At 43.9% G+C, this 16,761-nt stretch overlaps 1 protein-coding gene across 1 annotated transcript in view; it reads left to right on the forward strand.

Annotated features, from left to right (window-relative positions):
* The first annotated feature begins 9,764 nt into the window (after positions 1 to 9,764).
* Positions 9,765 to 16,761, forward strand: part of VAPA (VAMP associated protein A) — a 40,104-nt gene continuing 33,107 nt past the window's right edge. The window contains exon 1 of the mRNA XM_030836604.3: positions 9,765 to 10,091. Within this exon, the coding sequence (XP_030692464.1) occupies positions 10,013 to 10,091 (79 nt within the window). The 5' untranslated portion in view covers positions 9,765 to 10,012. The remainder of the gene's footprint in view (positions 10,092 to 16,761) is intronic.

Genomic DNA, 16,761 nt, shown 5'->3' on the forward strand with positions numbered 1-16,761 from the left:
CAGCAGCCGTTGTGTCTCCTCTTCAAGCCCCATCCATGGTACCGATTCTTTCCTTGTGTGCTTTAAAAAGAAAGGGGCCAAGATTTATTATGTGTGGTTCAGACACTAAACATGTTTATAGTTGATATTCAGGTTGAAGGCAGAAAGATGGGTGCATACGTCAGAAATGAGCTCTATCCAGAACTGACAGAGAAACTGTTTCGAATGAGGTGAATATCTGGAAACCACAGGCCATCCTCTGGGAAAACTGTTTACAGGTACATGGGGTACCAAAAACTCCTCTGTTTCTAATTAAAATTAATAAATTGATTTCTAATTCTCAGGATTCTTCTCTACCTCATTGACTTGCTTAAATGTGAGATCTTGATAACCCTTGTTTATTCTCTTGGATGGAGATTCGATGCCTTTCCAACAATTCAAGTGAAACACAACCAAACGTCCCCTCTCCAGGAGGGAAGAGTTGAGCTGACCAGCAGGGGCATGGAGAGTTCCTGAAGGTCAAGGGCAAGCAGAGGTCTCTCATCTCAGGCAGCAGAGGATGCCAACAAGCTGAAAATGAAGCAGTGAAGACGAGACCCAAGAAACCGGGAGGGGACTGCAGAAGTTTCTGAAGCCATAAGGGTGATCTGTGGGTAAAAAAGTCAGAACCTGGTTACCGGACATGGGAACAAGATGCGCTCAGGGAAGATGACGGGGCAAGGGGTGGGAAGTGGAGGAGGCTGTCACCTGGGACAACCAGGGATGAGTGGGGCACAGGTATGGTGCAGAGGTGGGTCACCCTGGGTTCAAGGGCCGTAGTCAGGGTGGACAAGATCTTGGCATTTGAGTGCTGCCCTAGCTATTGCACTTACACTTATGATTTCTTAAGTAGGTCATGGGGCTACACCAGAAATCTGAAACTGTATTGCTTATGAAAGTTTGAGAAACTGGATGGCTGTAACTAGATTATGTTTACCAATCTCACTCTAAATTAAGTAATAGGATGGGTGGCCAAAAAGTCCATCTGAAATACAAGATGTTTAATCCTGTAATGGGGTTTGCTGTCTTTGCTGTCCCTTGATTAAAGACAAAGCATAGTTTACATATATATATGTATGTATATTCTTTTCCATTATGCTTTACCACAGAATATCGAATATAGTTCCCTGTGCTATACAGTAGGACATTGTTATTTATCCATCGTATATATAATAGTTTGCATCTGCTAATCCCAAACTCCCAACCCTTCCCTCCCTCCCCTCCCCTCCCCCTTGGCAACAACACGTTTGTTCTCTATGTCTGAGAGTCTGTTTCGTAGATAAGTTCATTTGTGTCATATTTTAGATTCCACATATAAGTGATATCATATGGAGTTTGTCTTTCTCTGTCTGACTTACTTCATTTAGTATGATAATCTCTAGGTCCATCCATGTTGCTGCAAATGACATTATTTTATTCTTTTTTATGGCTGAGTAGTGTTCCATTGTATATATGTACCACATCTTCTTTATCCATTCGGAAAGATGACCTATAAATGTTCATTAACACATTCATTGGAAGGCAGACAAGGCTATAGGAAAATAGGAGATTGCAAGGTGGTGTTTGAACAGAAGGCATTTCTGGGACTTCACCCTGGATGGGTGAAAGGGTACGTGCGGGAACAGAGGAGCAGTTAGCCGAGGGGAGCTGCCCCAATAAAAAGCCACATTCCTGTGCTCAGTCCAGAATCCACTGGTGGAAGAGATGGCTAAGTCCCCAGGAGGAAGGAGAGAAACACTGTGCGATTCCCTTAGGACTGCCCAGAGGGACCTCTGGCCATTGACTCAGGTCACTATACAATGCGGAGAAGGAGGTACCCAGACTTTCCTAGGGTTGTTGGGCCAGTCTCAGCTGACATGGATACCGGAGATCTGAAATGCCACCTGTGTGTGCCCCTCAGCCTTTCCTCACCTCAGAGTCCTGGCTTAAGGGTGCCTTACAGTTGGCCCCTTATGGCCACACATCCACCTGACAGTCATTTTCCTGGGCCATGAGTGTGTAACTGTCATCGCATAGTTTCATAAAAGAGAATGTACAATCAGGGACAAAGCATCCTTTACTACACTGCTAACATGCAGTAATTTATATGTAAATATAAATTCTGGAATTTATGTACTCATTTCCACGATTACTAGGTCGTCTGGGCAGGCACAGTCTAATCACACCTTAATGTATTTCTTCTGAAACTGAACCAAACTAGTAAGATGCATGAGTGATAAACCACACATTATCCAGGCTGTACTTTATACGGAACTACAGAAACTTAAAGGACGAGTCATTCACGTTAAAATCCATAGCTCGCATCTGAATTGTGATTTCATTTCCATTCTTTAGCTTGACAGTCCTTCAAAATTCATGATTCTCTTGATCTTCGGCCAGATTAAAAATAGGAATAAGTATATCCCGTTTGCCACGTGTTCGTTTTATTTGTCTGAGCTTGTCAAATCACCTGGGCCAGGACAAAGGGGAAGAAGCATCCTGGCTGACGGCTCAGCCTGCTTGCTGACTCTCGCTTGTCCTGAAGGTGAAACCGGCCAGAGCAGGGGATGGCTGCTGCAGTGGAGCCTGGATATGTGTGTCACGTGTCTTTGCCAGCAGGCTCCAGCCCTGGGGGTCAGTCACTTAAAGGGAGGTGGGGGGAAGTAAATAGCGTGTGAAAAAGATAAGCCACGCATGTGTGTTTTCAAGGGTTCCAGTAGTTTTTTAAAATCACATCTGTAAGGAAGTAAAATCTTGTGAACCACTGAGGCTAGGATAAATTAAATTCCTCAGAGCCTTTTTTAAAAAATTGAAATACAGTTGATTTACAATGTTGTGTTAATTTCTGCTGTACAGCAAAGTGATTCAGTTATACATATATATACATTCTTTTTTAAAATATTCTTTTCCATTATGGTATATCATAGAATATTGAATATAGCTCCCTGTGCTATAGAGTAGGATCTTGTTTATCCATTCTATATATAATAGTTTGCGTCTGTCTCAGAGCCTTTTAATTCCAAAGAGATCCTCCATCTGAGGAAGCAGCTCAGTGAGTGTCCATGATATAGCCATGTAATTGCATTGGATTAAAATTAAATCTATGTACTTGGCTTCAACTGCTGATAAACCTATAACAAATAGACAATGGCTAGAGCCATGGTACCAAGTAAAATGCTAAGGACATTTACAGTGTTGGATGCTTCCTCTATCACGTTGTGCTATGAACTTGGTGTACATGTTTCATGGTACAAACTCTCCAGGTGAGAGAGTCCATGGGGGTCAGTGGGGTCCGGCCATACCTCCACACTGACTTGAATGAACCGTGACTCTAGGGTCCCCACCCACCTCGCAGGTGCTCTGGTTGTGGTGAGTGAACGCATCACATCCATGTTTAGAATGAACTTTTCAGGTTCCTGATTGGTGACTGCTCAGGCCCCGCTAGGCTGGGTTTGTACTTAATCCTGGGGTCACCCAGCCTTCATTCGGGCTATAGGCATAAACCACTCCTTGAGGTCTACAGGTCCTTATTTATATCTGCATTAAAAGGTGACCCCCCCCCCCAAATGCATTCATAGTCCTATTTTTAATCTCATGACTAGGAACTTAATATGCTGATGAGATATAGTCCAGACTTAGGCAACAGCACAAAGTTCAACAGGAGAACTAAAGAGAATTCCTTTGGGAGTAACTCTGCCAGATTGTGCTATTGAGTCTCCAGTGGTGACAGTTCAATTTTTTTTGATTTATTATTTTCTTTAGATAAAGTTATGATTCTAGTTATCCCAAGCTATATAACCTCTAAAAAGGGAGCCAAAAATGGACATTCATGCCTGCCTAAGAATGAGCAATTATGAAATTAATAACAGCAATGGTGACATTTACTGGGCACTTACGAGTGCCAGGTATTATGCTCAACCATTTACAAGTACCACCTCATTTAATTTTCACAACAACCCTGGGAGGTAACTGGTTGTTTATCCCCTTAGAAGTGAAAGGCCAGGAATTGAACCCAGATTGGAGTGAGCCTAAGCTCAGATCCCCAATATTGTTTAAAATGGCCAGGAAAAGTGAGGGAAAAAGAGCCCTTGAGACAGCAGACAACCAGAACACTGTTACAGATGGAAATGATTAACCATGTGTGCTAAACAAAACCAATACTTTTATTCTTTTATTTTATTGGGGTAAAATATGCCTAACACGAAAATTACCATTTTAACCATTTTTAAGTGCACAGTTCAGTGGCATTAAGTACGTTCACATTGCTGTGCCACCGTCATCATCATCACCTTCAGAACTTTCTTCACCTTCTCAAATGAAACCCTGCACCCATCAAACACTAACTCCCCCTCCCCCTCCCCCAGCCCCTGGCCACCACCATCCTACTTTCTGTCTCTATGAATTTGACTACTTTAGGTCCCTCATATATTACAGTAAATGGAATCATACAATATTTGCTTTTTTTTTTTTTTTTTTTGGCCACACGGCTTGTGGGATCTTAGTTTCCTGACCAGGGATTGAACCCCGGCCCTCGGCAGTGAAAGCACTGAGTCCTAACCACTGGAGTGCCAGGGATTCCCAAGAATCATATAGTATTTGTTCTTTTGTGTCTGGCCTCTTTCACTTAGCACAATGTCTTCAAGATTCATTTGCATTGTAGCACGTGTTAGAATTTCCTTTTCAAAGCTGAGTAATATTCTGTTGTATGTGTATACCATATTTTGCTTATCCATGCTTCCAACTTTTTTGTTCTTAAGAAAAAACAAGAACGCTTTAGGAAAATAAATTAAACGTTCTAGTAGAAAATCTTAGAAAGGTAAGTGTGTGTGTGTGTGTGTGTGTGTGTGTTTACCTGGCCAGAAAAAAATGCCATGATCTTGAAGTGGTCAGATATATTTGAAGCACTTCCTAGCTCTCCCAGAGTTAATTTTTTTCAGCTCCTACTCGTAACGCACGTCACGCATTGGATGATGCTTGCTTAAGTCCATTTAGACCATCAACCTCTTCAGTACCGAAATCAAGTATTGGTTTCCTTTGTGTCTGCCCGAGCCTGTGCGATAGAGCACTTTGTCCCAAACAAGACATCAATTAACAGTTGGAATAAATGAATACAAAGAAACCAAGGCTCATTATTTTCAGAAAACCCTAGAAAACTCTCTTTTGTTTATGAAGTATCTCATTAAGAAGATAACATTTGGTTGTGGATTTAAATGTCCAACGACTTATATAAACGTATGGCTGATATTTCAAAGGGGATATCAGATTGTGGGATCTATCATACAACAATCATTTAGTAAAAGCTTACTATTTGCCGAGCACCATGCTGAACACTTTGTACTCATGAGCAATATTAAATAGCAGTTGGACTGTTGCCATTTTATAGATAAGGTCATGAGTTTAATTGCATGACAGGGCAAAAAGTGATGAAGCCTGGATTCCAGTCTGCTGATGAGCAGATCTGTGCTCTCCACCCAGTGTCTACTCCAGGTTTTGATAGGTTCAGAGACTAGAAGGGGTCAGATAAGGTCAGATGTGGATTTACTGCTCATAGGCATCCTTGGATTTCTTCTTGGTTGGTTTCCTTTAGGAATAACTGTATTTGTGGGAGAAACACATTATTAACTGCAGAGAATCTGGTGCTTTACAGGTGCTCTGATCTTTGTAATCTAGAGAAAGAAAATGGAATAAGCAGGAGGAGAAGGTACATTCAATGAACAAGGATGGATTTAGGAAAGTGTACAATTTTTGAGACTAAAACTATTGACCCAAACAATCCAAGGATACTTATACACGCCCCTCCTTCAGTTGCTGGTGTGAAGAGCCTCACTTGGTGAGGCTACAGGAGATGGACTCCTGATGGAAGTGGGAACGGCTGCAACCCTTTGGATAAAATGTGTGCAATATATATCGAAGTAGGAAATAGCCTTGATCTAGTGGTCCCATCACTGGGCATCTCCCTGCAGAAATAAAAGCATCCTATGATAAGGATGCGTGTATAAGGACGTTTATTGCAGTGCTGTTTGTTGTGATAAAAGTCTAGATCCATTTACACGTTCATCAATAAGGGAACAAATGGTACCATAGTAGGGTAATCTAATCTATGGATTCAGCTATTAAAAGACTGAGTTAGATCTTTGCCAATTGACCTGATATCCATAATATACTGTCAGGTGAATAAAGCAACTGCATATGGTTTTACATATTTTACAAGAATTCTTATGAAGAAACGCAAAACCCAAACAGCTATGTTTTCGTAACTATGGATAAAGTTCAGGAGTGGTACACAACCCAGGCAGTTAGCATTGGTCACTCCAAGTGGAGTGAAAATTGGGAGGTATAGGAGGAAACTTTTTATTCATATGCCTTTGGGTTGTGTCACTTGTTACAATAATCACACATTGCTTTTACAGAATAACAGATTAATTGAGAAAACATTCTTCAAATGATTTTTCATAAACAAAGATTATTCCTCTTATAGTTTTAACTGCTTTACATAGTCACACAAAGAAAAAGTCCCGGGCTAAGTTTTTTTCTAACTCTTCTTCCAGCCTTGATTTTATCTGGTGAAGCTTCCACCTGCCTGCTCTTGGAATCTCTATTTCTCAGGGAAGTCTGACAAATAGGCTACAACAAGCACCCCCATCGTACCACACTTCCATGAGCACTGCATCCCTGTCATGCTTCCCGACCTCCTGCATGTTTCAGGTGGTTGTCACTCTCTACCAATCTGTATGTTTTAGAAAGAGCCCACGGTGTGCAGTGACTGTGTTTCGTTCCCGTTGTAGCCCCAGCGTCCCCCTTTTACTCCGTGGGGTGGATGGCTCCCCGTCCTCACCTTACAGGACCGCTGAGCAGATTGCTACACCACTGACCTCCTTCTTGGTCCGCTCCTGGCTTCCCTGACGCCTCCTTCTCCGCAGCCCTCTATTATCACAGGCAGGAAGCAACGCAACAGGGGGAATTAGGTGCTTACACGGTCTGGGGAGGGGAGGAGGGACTGGCTTTCCAGGAATGACTCCCAGGGCCAGACCGAGCCGCTCCACAGGGCAGCTGCTCCCTCCCATGCTGCACGCCCTACCTCTGACCCAGGGATCTGGAAGCTGCACTCAAGCAGGAGCCGCTGCTCCTGCTGACCCTGAAACAACTTACCGCCTCTGGATACAGGAAGTTAGTGACTGGGTGCTGGAACGCTGCTGCAGGAAGCTTCCAGGCTGCCTCGGCAGAAAACAGACAGGGGAAGAAAGCCGGCCTCCGTCTCACTTTTAAATGTCCCAGGAGTGTAACTCACTGGTGGAACTTATTCCAAGAACAGAATCCTACTTGCAAAGGAGCTATTTCACATTTGTCTCTCTTGCTTGGATGTAAGCCTGTAAGGGCAGAGACCATGTTTGCTGGCTCACCACTGAATCACCCATCACATGCCAGGCACAGCAATCATTTAACATTTAACAATGATAAGGTAACAGTGCTGGAACAAGGCACTATTCTAAGCTCTTTGTGTGTATTAACTCATTTAATTCTCACAACAAACCTCGGTTGTAGGTTTCGTTATCCTTCCAAATTTACAAATGTACAACAGGCACAGAGAGGTGAAGTAAGTTGCTATGACCACATAGCAGAAAATGGTGCTTGAACCCAGCCTGTACTCTGTATCCTTCTGCCTGAATGTCTGCTGAAGGTACGCTCATTTAAATGTTTACTGAGTTGAATTACGCAGAGGATTGATCATAAACAAATTCATAATTATAGACGACCTCTAGAGTAAAGGTTAACATATTTAACTATGGAGAAGAAGGCAGTTGTACTTTGTTACCATTTGTACTGGAGATTGGTGGGGTTTTTTAATTATTATTATTATTGCCAAACGCGTAAGAGATAATCTGTGCAAAGGTGAAAATTATTCATGATTCAAGTAGGCTGAAGTAATATTCAAGGACTTCATACCTCTTAGACTCATGAAAACTTGGGAGTTAGAGAGTATATGCTTGAGTATATTTTTTGCTAATAACTTATTAAGGGATCTTTACGTAGCCACATTAATCAATGTAAAAAGAGCAATGAACATTAGGCCCCTGTTTCTCCATTCCAAACAATAGATGTCAATTACATTTAAAATTGTTGCCTTAATGACTTTTGGGTGTCATTTTTCGTGGCTTTGGGAAGAGCAAAAATGCAGAGTAGAAAATTGTGCGACTTCCCTCCCCCACCTTCCTCCCCCCTCTATTTACTGACATAAGACGCTCTCACCTGTGTTTTCATTTCCATATTTAACAACAAAAGTAACACTTGCTAACTGTTATAAGGTTGTCCTGAGTAGCTGTGTTGTTTGTAAAGTTCTTGGAACTGTTAGAAAGGTATTAATACCAAAGCACAAACCACTTAAATAGTGCACTATTGAATGAGGGTATGCTGTGCTCTAAAATAGTAATAGGCGAATTATTCCAAGCTCCCATCCTCCGAGGTCTTCCATTGCTCTCCTTTGGCACAGTCTGTTACGAATGCTAGGTTGGCTGTTCTGGAGAGCTATTCCCAGCTGGGGTCCGATGGCTGGACTGCTGTGAGAACGTAGACTTTGTGCCCGCGCCTAGGCCATGGTTCCATTTGTCTCATTTGTTTTCTAGACCCACTGGGCTGCTCCTTCATGGCAGCAGCATCAATTTGTCCTTTGTTTCGTGGTGCTTCCTAGGGATTTGAATTTGAGCAGCACTGTAACGGTTTATTTACGGCACATTCATTTTTTTCACGTTCTTGTCCCCTATTACCCTGGCAATCCGTTAAAGATTGGTCAGCAACTTTGCTGTTGGGATTTTTCTCCTTCGACTCAGTTTACTACAGGCTACCGTAAATGCTGCAGCTGGAATTCATTGCCAACATGTGAACGTGACACTGTTTTGGTTTGGGCTTATCACTATCAGTCAAAACTGAAGAACAGATGCGGCAACAAACGTTGTAGATTTTGACTTTCATTTCCAGTTTGATAACGTGTGCCTCGTCAGATCCCCAACTACGCGTTTGCTTCTTAAAGGAGGCGTGTTTCCTCTTCGGCTTTTGCATTACCGGAGACAATTCAGGAAGGAGGAGAGCTTGGACTGGAGAGCCATAGAATTTAGTTCTGCCGACGGAGGGATGGGTAGAATTAGGGAGCACGCTGACAGATCCACGCATGTTTTCCACAAGGCATCTTCTATATTTCTAATCAGGTGAACCTCGGGTCAGTCTCCAGAAGCTGTTTTTCTTTTTTAGCGCAAACGAGACACCCGCTGGGAACCAAAATGAGTGTTGGCGCGCCCCACCTCAGTCGACCCTTCTCCTTCCCGCCCGCTCACAGCCGGTACTACAACTCCCAGCAAGCACCGCGCAGCACCACAGGGGACCAGCTCCGGCGGAGGCCCCGCCCCACGCGGAGCATGCTGGGAGTTGTAGTCAACAAAGCCTGACCGCTCCTCCTGCTATTAGGCATTCCCGCTTGGGAGATGGTAATTCGCTGCCGTAGCGGGTTCTCCAGTCTCGCAACCCTAACTACGGCTAAACGGGACCGAGGATTGCGCCTTTTCGCCCGCCGTGCGCGCCGCATCCGTGTCCCGGAGCTGAGCTCCGCCCCGTCGACACCCGCTCCCTTGACAGCTAGGCTGGGCTCGGAGCGCGGCGGGCCGGGGGTGCGCAGGCGCAGCAGCCGGCCGCGCGGGGCGGTAAGGAGGGCGGGCCGGGCGCGAGGCCTCGCAGCAGCCGGGGCGCGCACGTAGGCACGCAGAGGCGTCACGTGGGGCGCCGAGGATCGCAGTGCGCGTGGCCGCGGCGGCTGGTGTGGGGTTGAGTCAGTTGTGAGACCCGGAGCTGCGGACGGGCGGGCGGCCCAGCGAGCCGGCGACAGAGCGGCGGGCGTGGGGTTCGGGAGCCGAGCGCTGGCCCCGCGTCAAGTCGGGCCGAGCCGCGCCGCAGCCGCCGCCGCCGCCGCCGCCCCCCGCCCGCAGCCAGCGACCCGCCGCGGGCGCGCCCCCGCTCTGCGCTGTCTCCGATGGCGTCCGCCTCCGGGGCCATGGCGAAGCATGAGCAGATCCTGGTCCTCGACCCGCCCACAGACCTCAAGTTTAAAGGTGGGCAGGGGCGGCCGGCGGGAGGGGCGGACGGGCGGGCGGGAGGTGGCGGCCGCGCCCGGTGGGCCCCCTCCCCCGCCGCCCGCGCTCGGCCCCGCCCGCGGGGGTGCGCGCTCTCTTGCCTCCTCCCGCCCGGCGCGCCCGCCGCCATGTTGCGGCGCGCGGCCGCCTCGCTGCTGCGGCGGCCTCGTCCTTGGCCCGCGGGCCGGGGCGGGGTCCGGACGTGGGCGGCGGGGCGGGTGGGGGTGTGTGTGGGGGGTGGGGCGGGCGGCCGGGCGCGGGCCGGGCTCTGCGTCAGCGGGGACAGGCGGCCGGACGTCCTCCGCGCTGGGCGACACCTGCGCCGGGGCGACACCTGCACGTGGACTCCGGGGGCTGCTGGGCCCGAGGGAGCGCCTCGGGCGGGTTTCTCCTGGGGATGCTGAGGGCGTGCGGGGAGCCTGCGGGGAAGCGGGGTCCGTCCCAGCTCCCGTCACGGGGAGACCGAATCCGATTGCTTGTGCAGGAGTCCGTATCTTGTCCTTAATTCAGGGACTGTGCCGAGCATGGAGCCTGTGAGATGCGTGGCCGCTCTAGTGCTTAAATCAAATCCTTCGTTGTAGTCCAAGGTTGAGTCCGAAAAGAAAACAGATTGTTTCCATAGGAAACGCTTTAAATAAGTTTAGGAGTTTTAAAATGTTGTATTCCGACGTTATGAGAGGAGTTTTGTATAAAGCTTTCATTTTGGGAGCTCTAGTGCGTTTCCGAATTTCTTTGAATGGAAATGTCAGTGAGCTGCTTGTTAGGTAAAGATTTGGTTTTAAGACAACTCCATGAAATATTAATATTTTGAGAGGCGCTAAGTGCATTTTATTGTAGCAAGTTTATGTGCGCGGCATGATTTTACAGTTTTAGGCGAAAGGAAAAAAAAACTTTTGGGGAATCATGAATATAATGATTTAGGTAATACCTAACTCAAATAGCTATTATCTTAGGGTGGAGGAATTTAATGTAAACCTTTATGGTGTGTGGTTCTTCCGAGAATTTTAGTATTTTGCTTTTATTTTTTGGGAGGCTGAGTTTACAGAGGAAGTTTCCTCTTCTGGTTAACCTATTGATGTTGCCATAAGGGACTTGGATGCCGTTAAAACTAGTTTTAGGTTAGGAAATGTTCTCAGAGTTTGATGCTTTCTGCTTAGAGAAGTTGTAATGTTTCCATAGTAAGACACTAGTAATAGCGAAGAGGCAAGTTAAAAAAACAACCAAAAAGCCTACACAGTGACTTGCCAAATAGTTAACTCATTTCAGGTATTGAAGATTTACTAGCTATGATGATAGAACAGGTTCTTGTGTTATGGATGAAAGTAGTTCACAGGGCCTATTAAAGTTTGGACACAAGTTGACTTAAAAAAAAAGAGTTTCACTGGAAATTTTATAGGGACACACATTCACTTGGGCCATTTACTTAGCAAACACTAGTGAAAGCTTTGTGCTGAGACTTCCTTGGTGGTCCAGTGGTTAAAACTTCACCTTCTAGCGCTGGTGGGGGAGCTAGGTTTCCACATGCCTCACCGCCAAAAAACCAAAAACATAAAACAGAAGCAATATTGTAAGAAATTCAATAAAGACTTAAAAAAAACTTAAAAAAAAGATTTGTGTCATCTCTATATTTGATTAAGAGTATTCAACAATGAGTAATTTATTCAGCAGGTATCAGCTTACATTTGGGGATTCAGTGCTAAGCAAGGTGGAGGAAAGGTCCACAGTTAGTTTGGTTTAATGGGGTAAGCATACAATCAATAACAGTAAAATGTGCTAGGTTTTATCTCAGCCCTTGAAGAACTCCTAGACGGAAAAGACATATAGATGCTGTAACAGAGGCAAAACAAGTATGAGGAAAGAAGCCCCTTCTTCCTTCCTCCCGGCTTGCTTTAGGAAGCAGCTTGCTTTCAAATGGGGAAGGGGGAGGGCTGGTCAAGGGAATGGTTTGCTCCTTTACTGATGTGAGAGAAGGTTGGCTTGTACTTAAATACCCAGTGGGTTGCTGTGTGCTTCGGTTTAAAAGTGGGGTAATGGGGAGGATTGGGAAAGAGGAGGGGTAGGATGAATTGGGAAGTGACATTTGGTGTCATTTGAACTTCTTAATAAAAGTTATTCTTTTAGTCAAAGGTAAATAGATTGCTCTGATGGAAAGCTGTCTGTATTCCGAAGAGCAGTTCAACACTAAGTGAGGAGACTCAGTTAGAATCAACAATCTCTTTATGCTTCATTTGATGGTGGTATAAAAAGTCATTTAACTCTACCGTGAATTACCCGTAATTTTCAGTTTAAGTAAAAGTCTATTAAAGGATAGTTTTGCCAAATGTCACCTGCTGGTAGGTTTATTTGAATTAGTTTGACTTTACATTTGATTGAGATGGTTTCTCCAGGAGTGAGTCATTGAATCATTCTGAGGTTGGGTGGTGAATTTTTCTGTTATATGCATAACAGAGTCACCTTGATATGAATTATCATCACTGCACAATTGTGGAGAAGCAGAGAGCAGTTTAATAGACTTTCCACATACCTCTATTTTATTGAAGTTTATTGTTTTATACAATTGTTTATATGAAAAGCCTTTTATAATGATGTCATGAATTCTAAAGTACTTCTTTTGTTGCATTAGTAACAAAAAAGAGGTAGATAGTTTCAAATTCTGTTGTTTAAGCCCTGGCAGTAATTTGACCTAGAATTCAGATTTGAAATTTGGTATTACATGTGAGAGACTTTTTTGGGGGGGTCCTTAAAAATGTTTATTTACTATTATAAAATTTCTTCCTTTGTATTATACAACATTGTTATTTTTCCAACCTGTTAGTAATTCTAGAGGAGAGTTTGGAGAAGAAAGTTTAGAAAATGCTAAAATAAATTGTGAATGTATTCTTCCTCTTAATGATCAGAGAAAGAGGAAAATAGACTAAAACCACTGTATTGAAGGTGGCCCATAACAGTAACATCAGTAAAGAAAACTAAGCTCTCTGAGTGACGAGGGACCTGCAGTGTGTCAGCCAAAGCATCTTTGAACAGCAGCACATCACGATGAAGAGGCCTGAGTGAGGATGGGGAATACTCCTCTTCTTGCTGGGTATTTGGCACATTTTTACGTATTTCAGATCACTCCTGTTTCACAGTGGCTACATCAAATCCCTGGGGTGATTCCGGCCCCCTCTCACCGCCCCCCCAAATAGGACATGGTTGTCTTATTACTCCATTCCTTAATAGTTTTCAACGAGCTCTCCACTGCCCACCAGATAAAAGCCTAACTCTTAGTGTGACATACAAGCCCTTCCGTGATGTGCTGTCTCCTCTTGTTACACCTGTTCGTCGGCACACGTCCACACTTTCGTCTCTGAGAAAGAAAAACCCTTCTCATATTTAAGCTTATTTGTTCTGCTATTTTTGCTGGTTAAGGTAAAAGTCTTTCATGACTCAGACCATGCTCCATCAGATATTTTCTTGGTCATATTTTCAACCACTGGCTTCTTCCTTTAAACATAAAAATGCACTTCAGTCTTTCATTTTAAAAACAAATAAGCCAACAAAATACTTCCTTGACTCCCAGCTCCTTGTGGTACTTGTCCCTCCTGTGCTTCATTTCCTTTGCAGTCAGACTTCTTGGAAAAGTAGTTCATGTTCCCAGTCTCCCTGTTCCTCTCCTCCTGTCCACTGTCCTCACAGCTTCCTGATTGCTACTGCAGTGACCACTGCCACTTTCTCTCTCCCTTGACCTCTCTTTGGCACTTGCCATTATTGACAGTTCGTCTTTTTAAAAACTCGATTCATTTGACTTCTGTGATACAGTTGTCTTCTAGTTTTCTTCTTTGCTCTTTACTGTCTCATTTGTGACCTTTTTCTTAAATGCTCATGTTTCTGAGATTCTGACTTAGTTTAACTTTATCTCACTCTGAACTTCCCTTGTTCAGGCTTCCTTGTTTCAAGGTCCTCTCTTTCCCCTGCTTACTCACTTTTTGCACACATTGGTACACTCCCAAATCTGTGTTGAATTCAGACTTAAAATCACCTTTGGAATACATACTAATTACTTATTGACATCTGGATTTGAATGTTGCTCAGACATCTCAAACTCCGCATATCCCACACTGGTTTTTTACATTGATGTTAAGTGGGAGAACAGTACAGGTGTGGAGGTAGTGGAGTGATGTCATATTTGTAGTTAAGGAAACACACTTGTGGTAGCAACATGGAGTAATATGGGAGGGAGAGATGAATTAGGCGGCGGCTGCTGTCCACGCAAGAGGTGACCGCTTGTGGGGTGGTGTTGGAGATGCAAAAAGTTAAAGACCGTAAAGCTGGTGAGACCCGGCAGTCTCTTAGGTGTGTGCACTGGGAGAGTGTGTCTTGAAGGCTCTGATTTCTGGCTTACACACCTGGAGAGAGGGGACAACAAGCACTGGCTGTCTTGTGAGAACGGGTGCGTTTTACCCAGGGGGAGTGGGGGAAGAAGGTCCCGATCTCCTTGGCAGGTTAGCTACATTTAGGTCCTTTCAGGGTTGTCATGAGGAGGTGAATCGTAGGCCTTGGTGGTACGGGCGTGTTAGGGCGTGTTACTCGGGAGCGCTCTGGGCTTGGCTAATTTCTTTGCTTCAGGTGACTCTCTTTCCCTTACTGGTCAGCAGCTGGTCTCCTTTTCTCTAGCATCCCCTCCCTCCGGCCTGTCATCTACATGGATGCTAGAAAGAACTACCCTTTGAAAGATGCACACCTGATACCGTTGCTCCCTGGGTGGAAGAACCTGCACCATTTTCCCATTATGCACTTGACAAAGCTCCACATCCACCGCCTGCCTCTTCATTTCTCTCCTGCCGTAGCTTTGGTTATATGAAACCATCTCCCCAGACGCTCTCAGCTGTTGCAAGCCTCTCCAGGTGCTCTTTTCAGAGTGTTGTCCTCCCTCCTGTCAGGCAGGCTTTCTCCACTTCAAGAGCCCCTTCCTCTTGTGCTGTCTTTGATTTTCCCAGGCCACTTGGTCACTGCCTTCTTCATGCCACTATCCGAGCTTGTGCTTGTCTGCAGTTACAGCACTCACCATTGTGTAGTATTTATGTTTACGTACTTTTCTCTCACAGTCTGTACTGTAAATTACTTGAGGATATGCTCATTTATTTTTATGTCCATAATAACAAGATCTGGCATGGGATGATTGTCCAGTGAGTGTTGATTGCACTAATAAGATTCAGATGATTTCTCCTGTAATTCTTGTGTTTTCTGCTTTGGATCTCTTTTCAGTAGGGTTTTTCATCTGCCTTTTCAGGTACTTGTGTTTTCAGAGTTTTGTAGTTCCAGAAAAGGGTATTTTGTTAAGAGCTGACTAACAGTAGATACATTGTTCATTCTTTATGCTTCACCTTTTTCATTTGTTAAGTGAGAAGTGGGACTGGGTGATTTCTTGGGTGGTAGTCCGCCTGTCAGGGTTTGTGAACGTATATGACAGTTGAGTGCAAAAGGAAGACACAAGTTTTCCCTGCAAAAGGAAAACACAGTTTTTCTCTTTACATATGTAAAGAATTGGGAGACCTTGGTTGAGTTAAGTTCTGCAAAGTTTGGTATTTTGTGATTGTTAGTGTTGGTAATTTTGTTGTTGGTTTACTGTTAGATTTCCTTTAAGTAAGACCTTCCGTAACCATGCAGAGATGGTCTGTGAAGAGAATTTGTTAGCAAGGACCCTTTTATTTTCTCAGAGGCTCTTCCTGACTCTCTTTTTCTTGTTGCTTTTCTATCTTGATTGACCGACCCTTCAAAGAACTGTTTTTCAGAGGAGATAGTGGTTAATACAGGATGGATCCTACTTTCCTTCATAAAAAGTTGGTTTAAAAGAAAATTACATGTTTGCCAGCTTATTAAACTTTACAGACCACAAAATGTAATATTATTTTGTATAACTACCAAAGAAAATTCTTGTTAAAAAAAGAACTAAATGCAAGAGGGGGTTATTTTTGAAAATGCTTGTTTCCTGGGTTTATTATAACTGAAAAGTGACTCAAATTAATCTGTTTAAAATTTCTTATGAAAACTTTCAAACATTCATAGAAACCTCTATACACTTAAAAAAAACCCAAAAAAACTCTATACACTTAATGAAACCTCTATACTCTTAAATTTAATAATTTAATAATTTCATATATACTTAAGTTTAATGATTATTAGTATTGTACTGTGTTTTTTGGGGAGGCAGGGTTACCACAGTATTTTAAACAAATTCTGGCTGTTAACATCTCAAGCCTAAATACCTGAGCTTGCATTTCTGATAAACAAAAAAAGGGTAATTTTATTTGCAGAATCATGACACCATTGTCACTTAATAAAACCAAAAATAATTTTTCAATAATCTGATATTTCATCTATTGAAATCTTCCCAATTACAGTCCTGGTTTTTAGTTGGTTTGTTCAGTCTGTGCATTGCATGTGGCTGTTGTATCCAGGTCATCTTAATCTTAACAGTGCCTCCACCACTTCCTTTTTATTATACCATTTACTTGTTGAAAAGACCAGGTTGTTGTCCAGTGGAATGTCCCGTATTGATATTTCTGGTATGTAGTTCCTGTAAATTTGGAGTTGGATTTAAGGGCTTGAAGATTCAGGTTTCAGTATTTTTTTGGTAAAAATACTGCATAGATAGAATTGTGTCACATCA

This window comes from Globicephala melas, chromosome 13 (genome assembly GCF_963455315.2).
Source record: "Globicephala melas chromosome 13, mGloMel1.2, whole genome shotgun sequence".
Taxonomy (NCBI): domain Eukaryota; kingdom Metazoa; phylum Chordata; class Mammalia; order Artiodactyla; family Delphinidae; genus Globicephala; species Globicephala melas.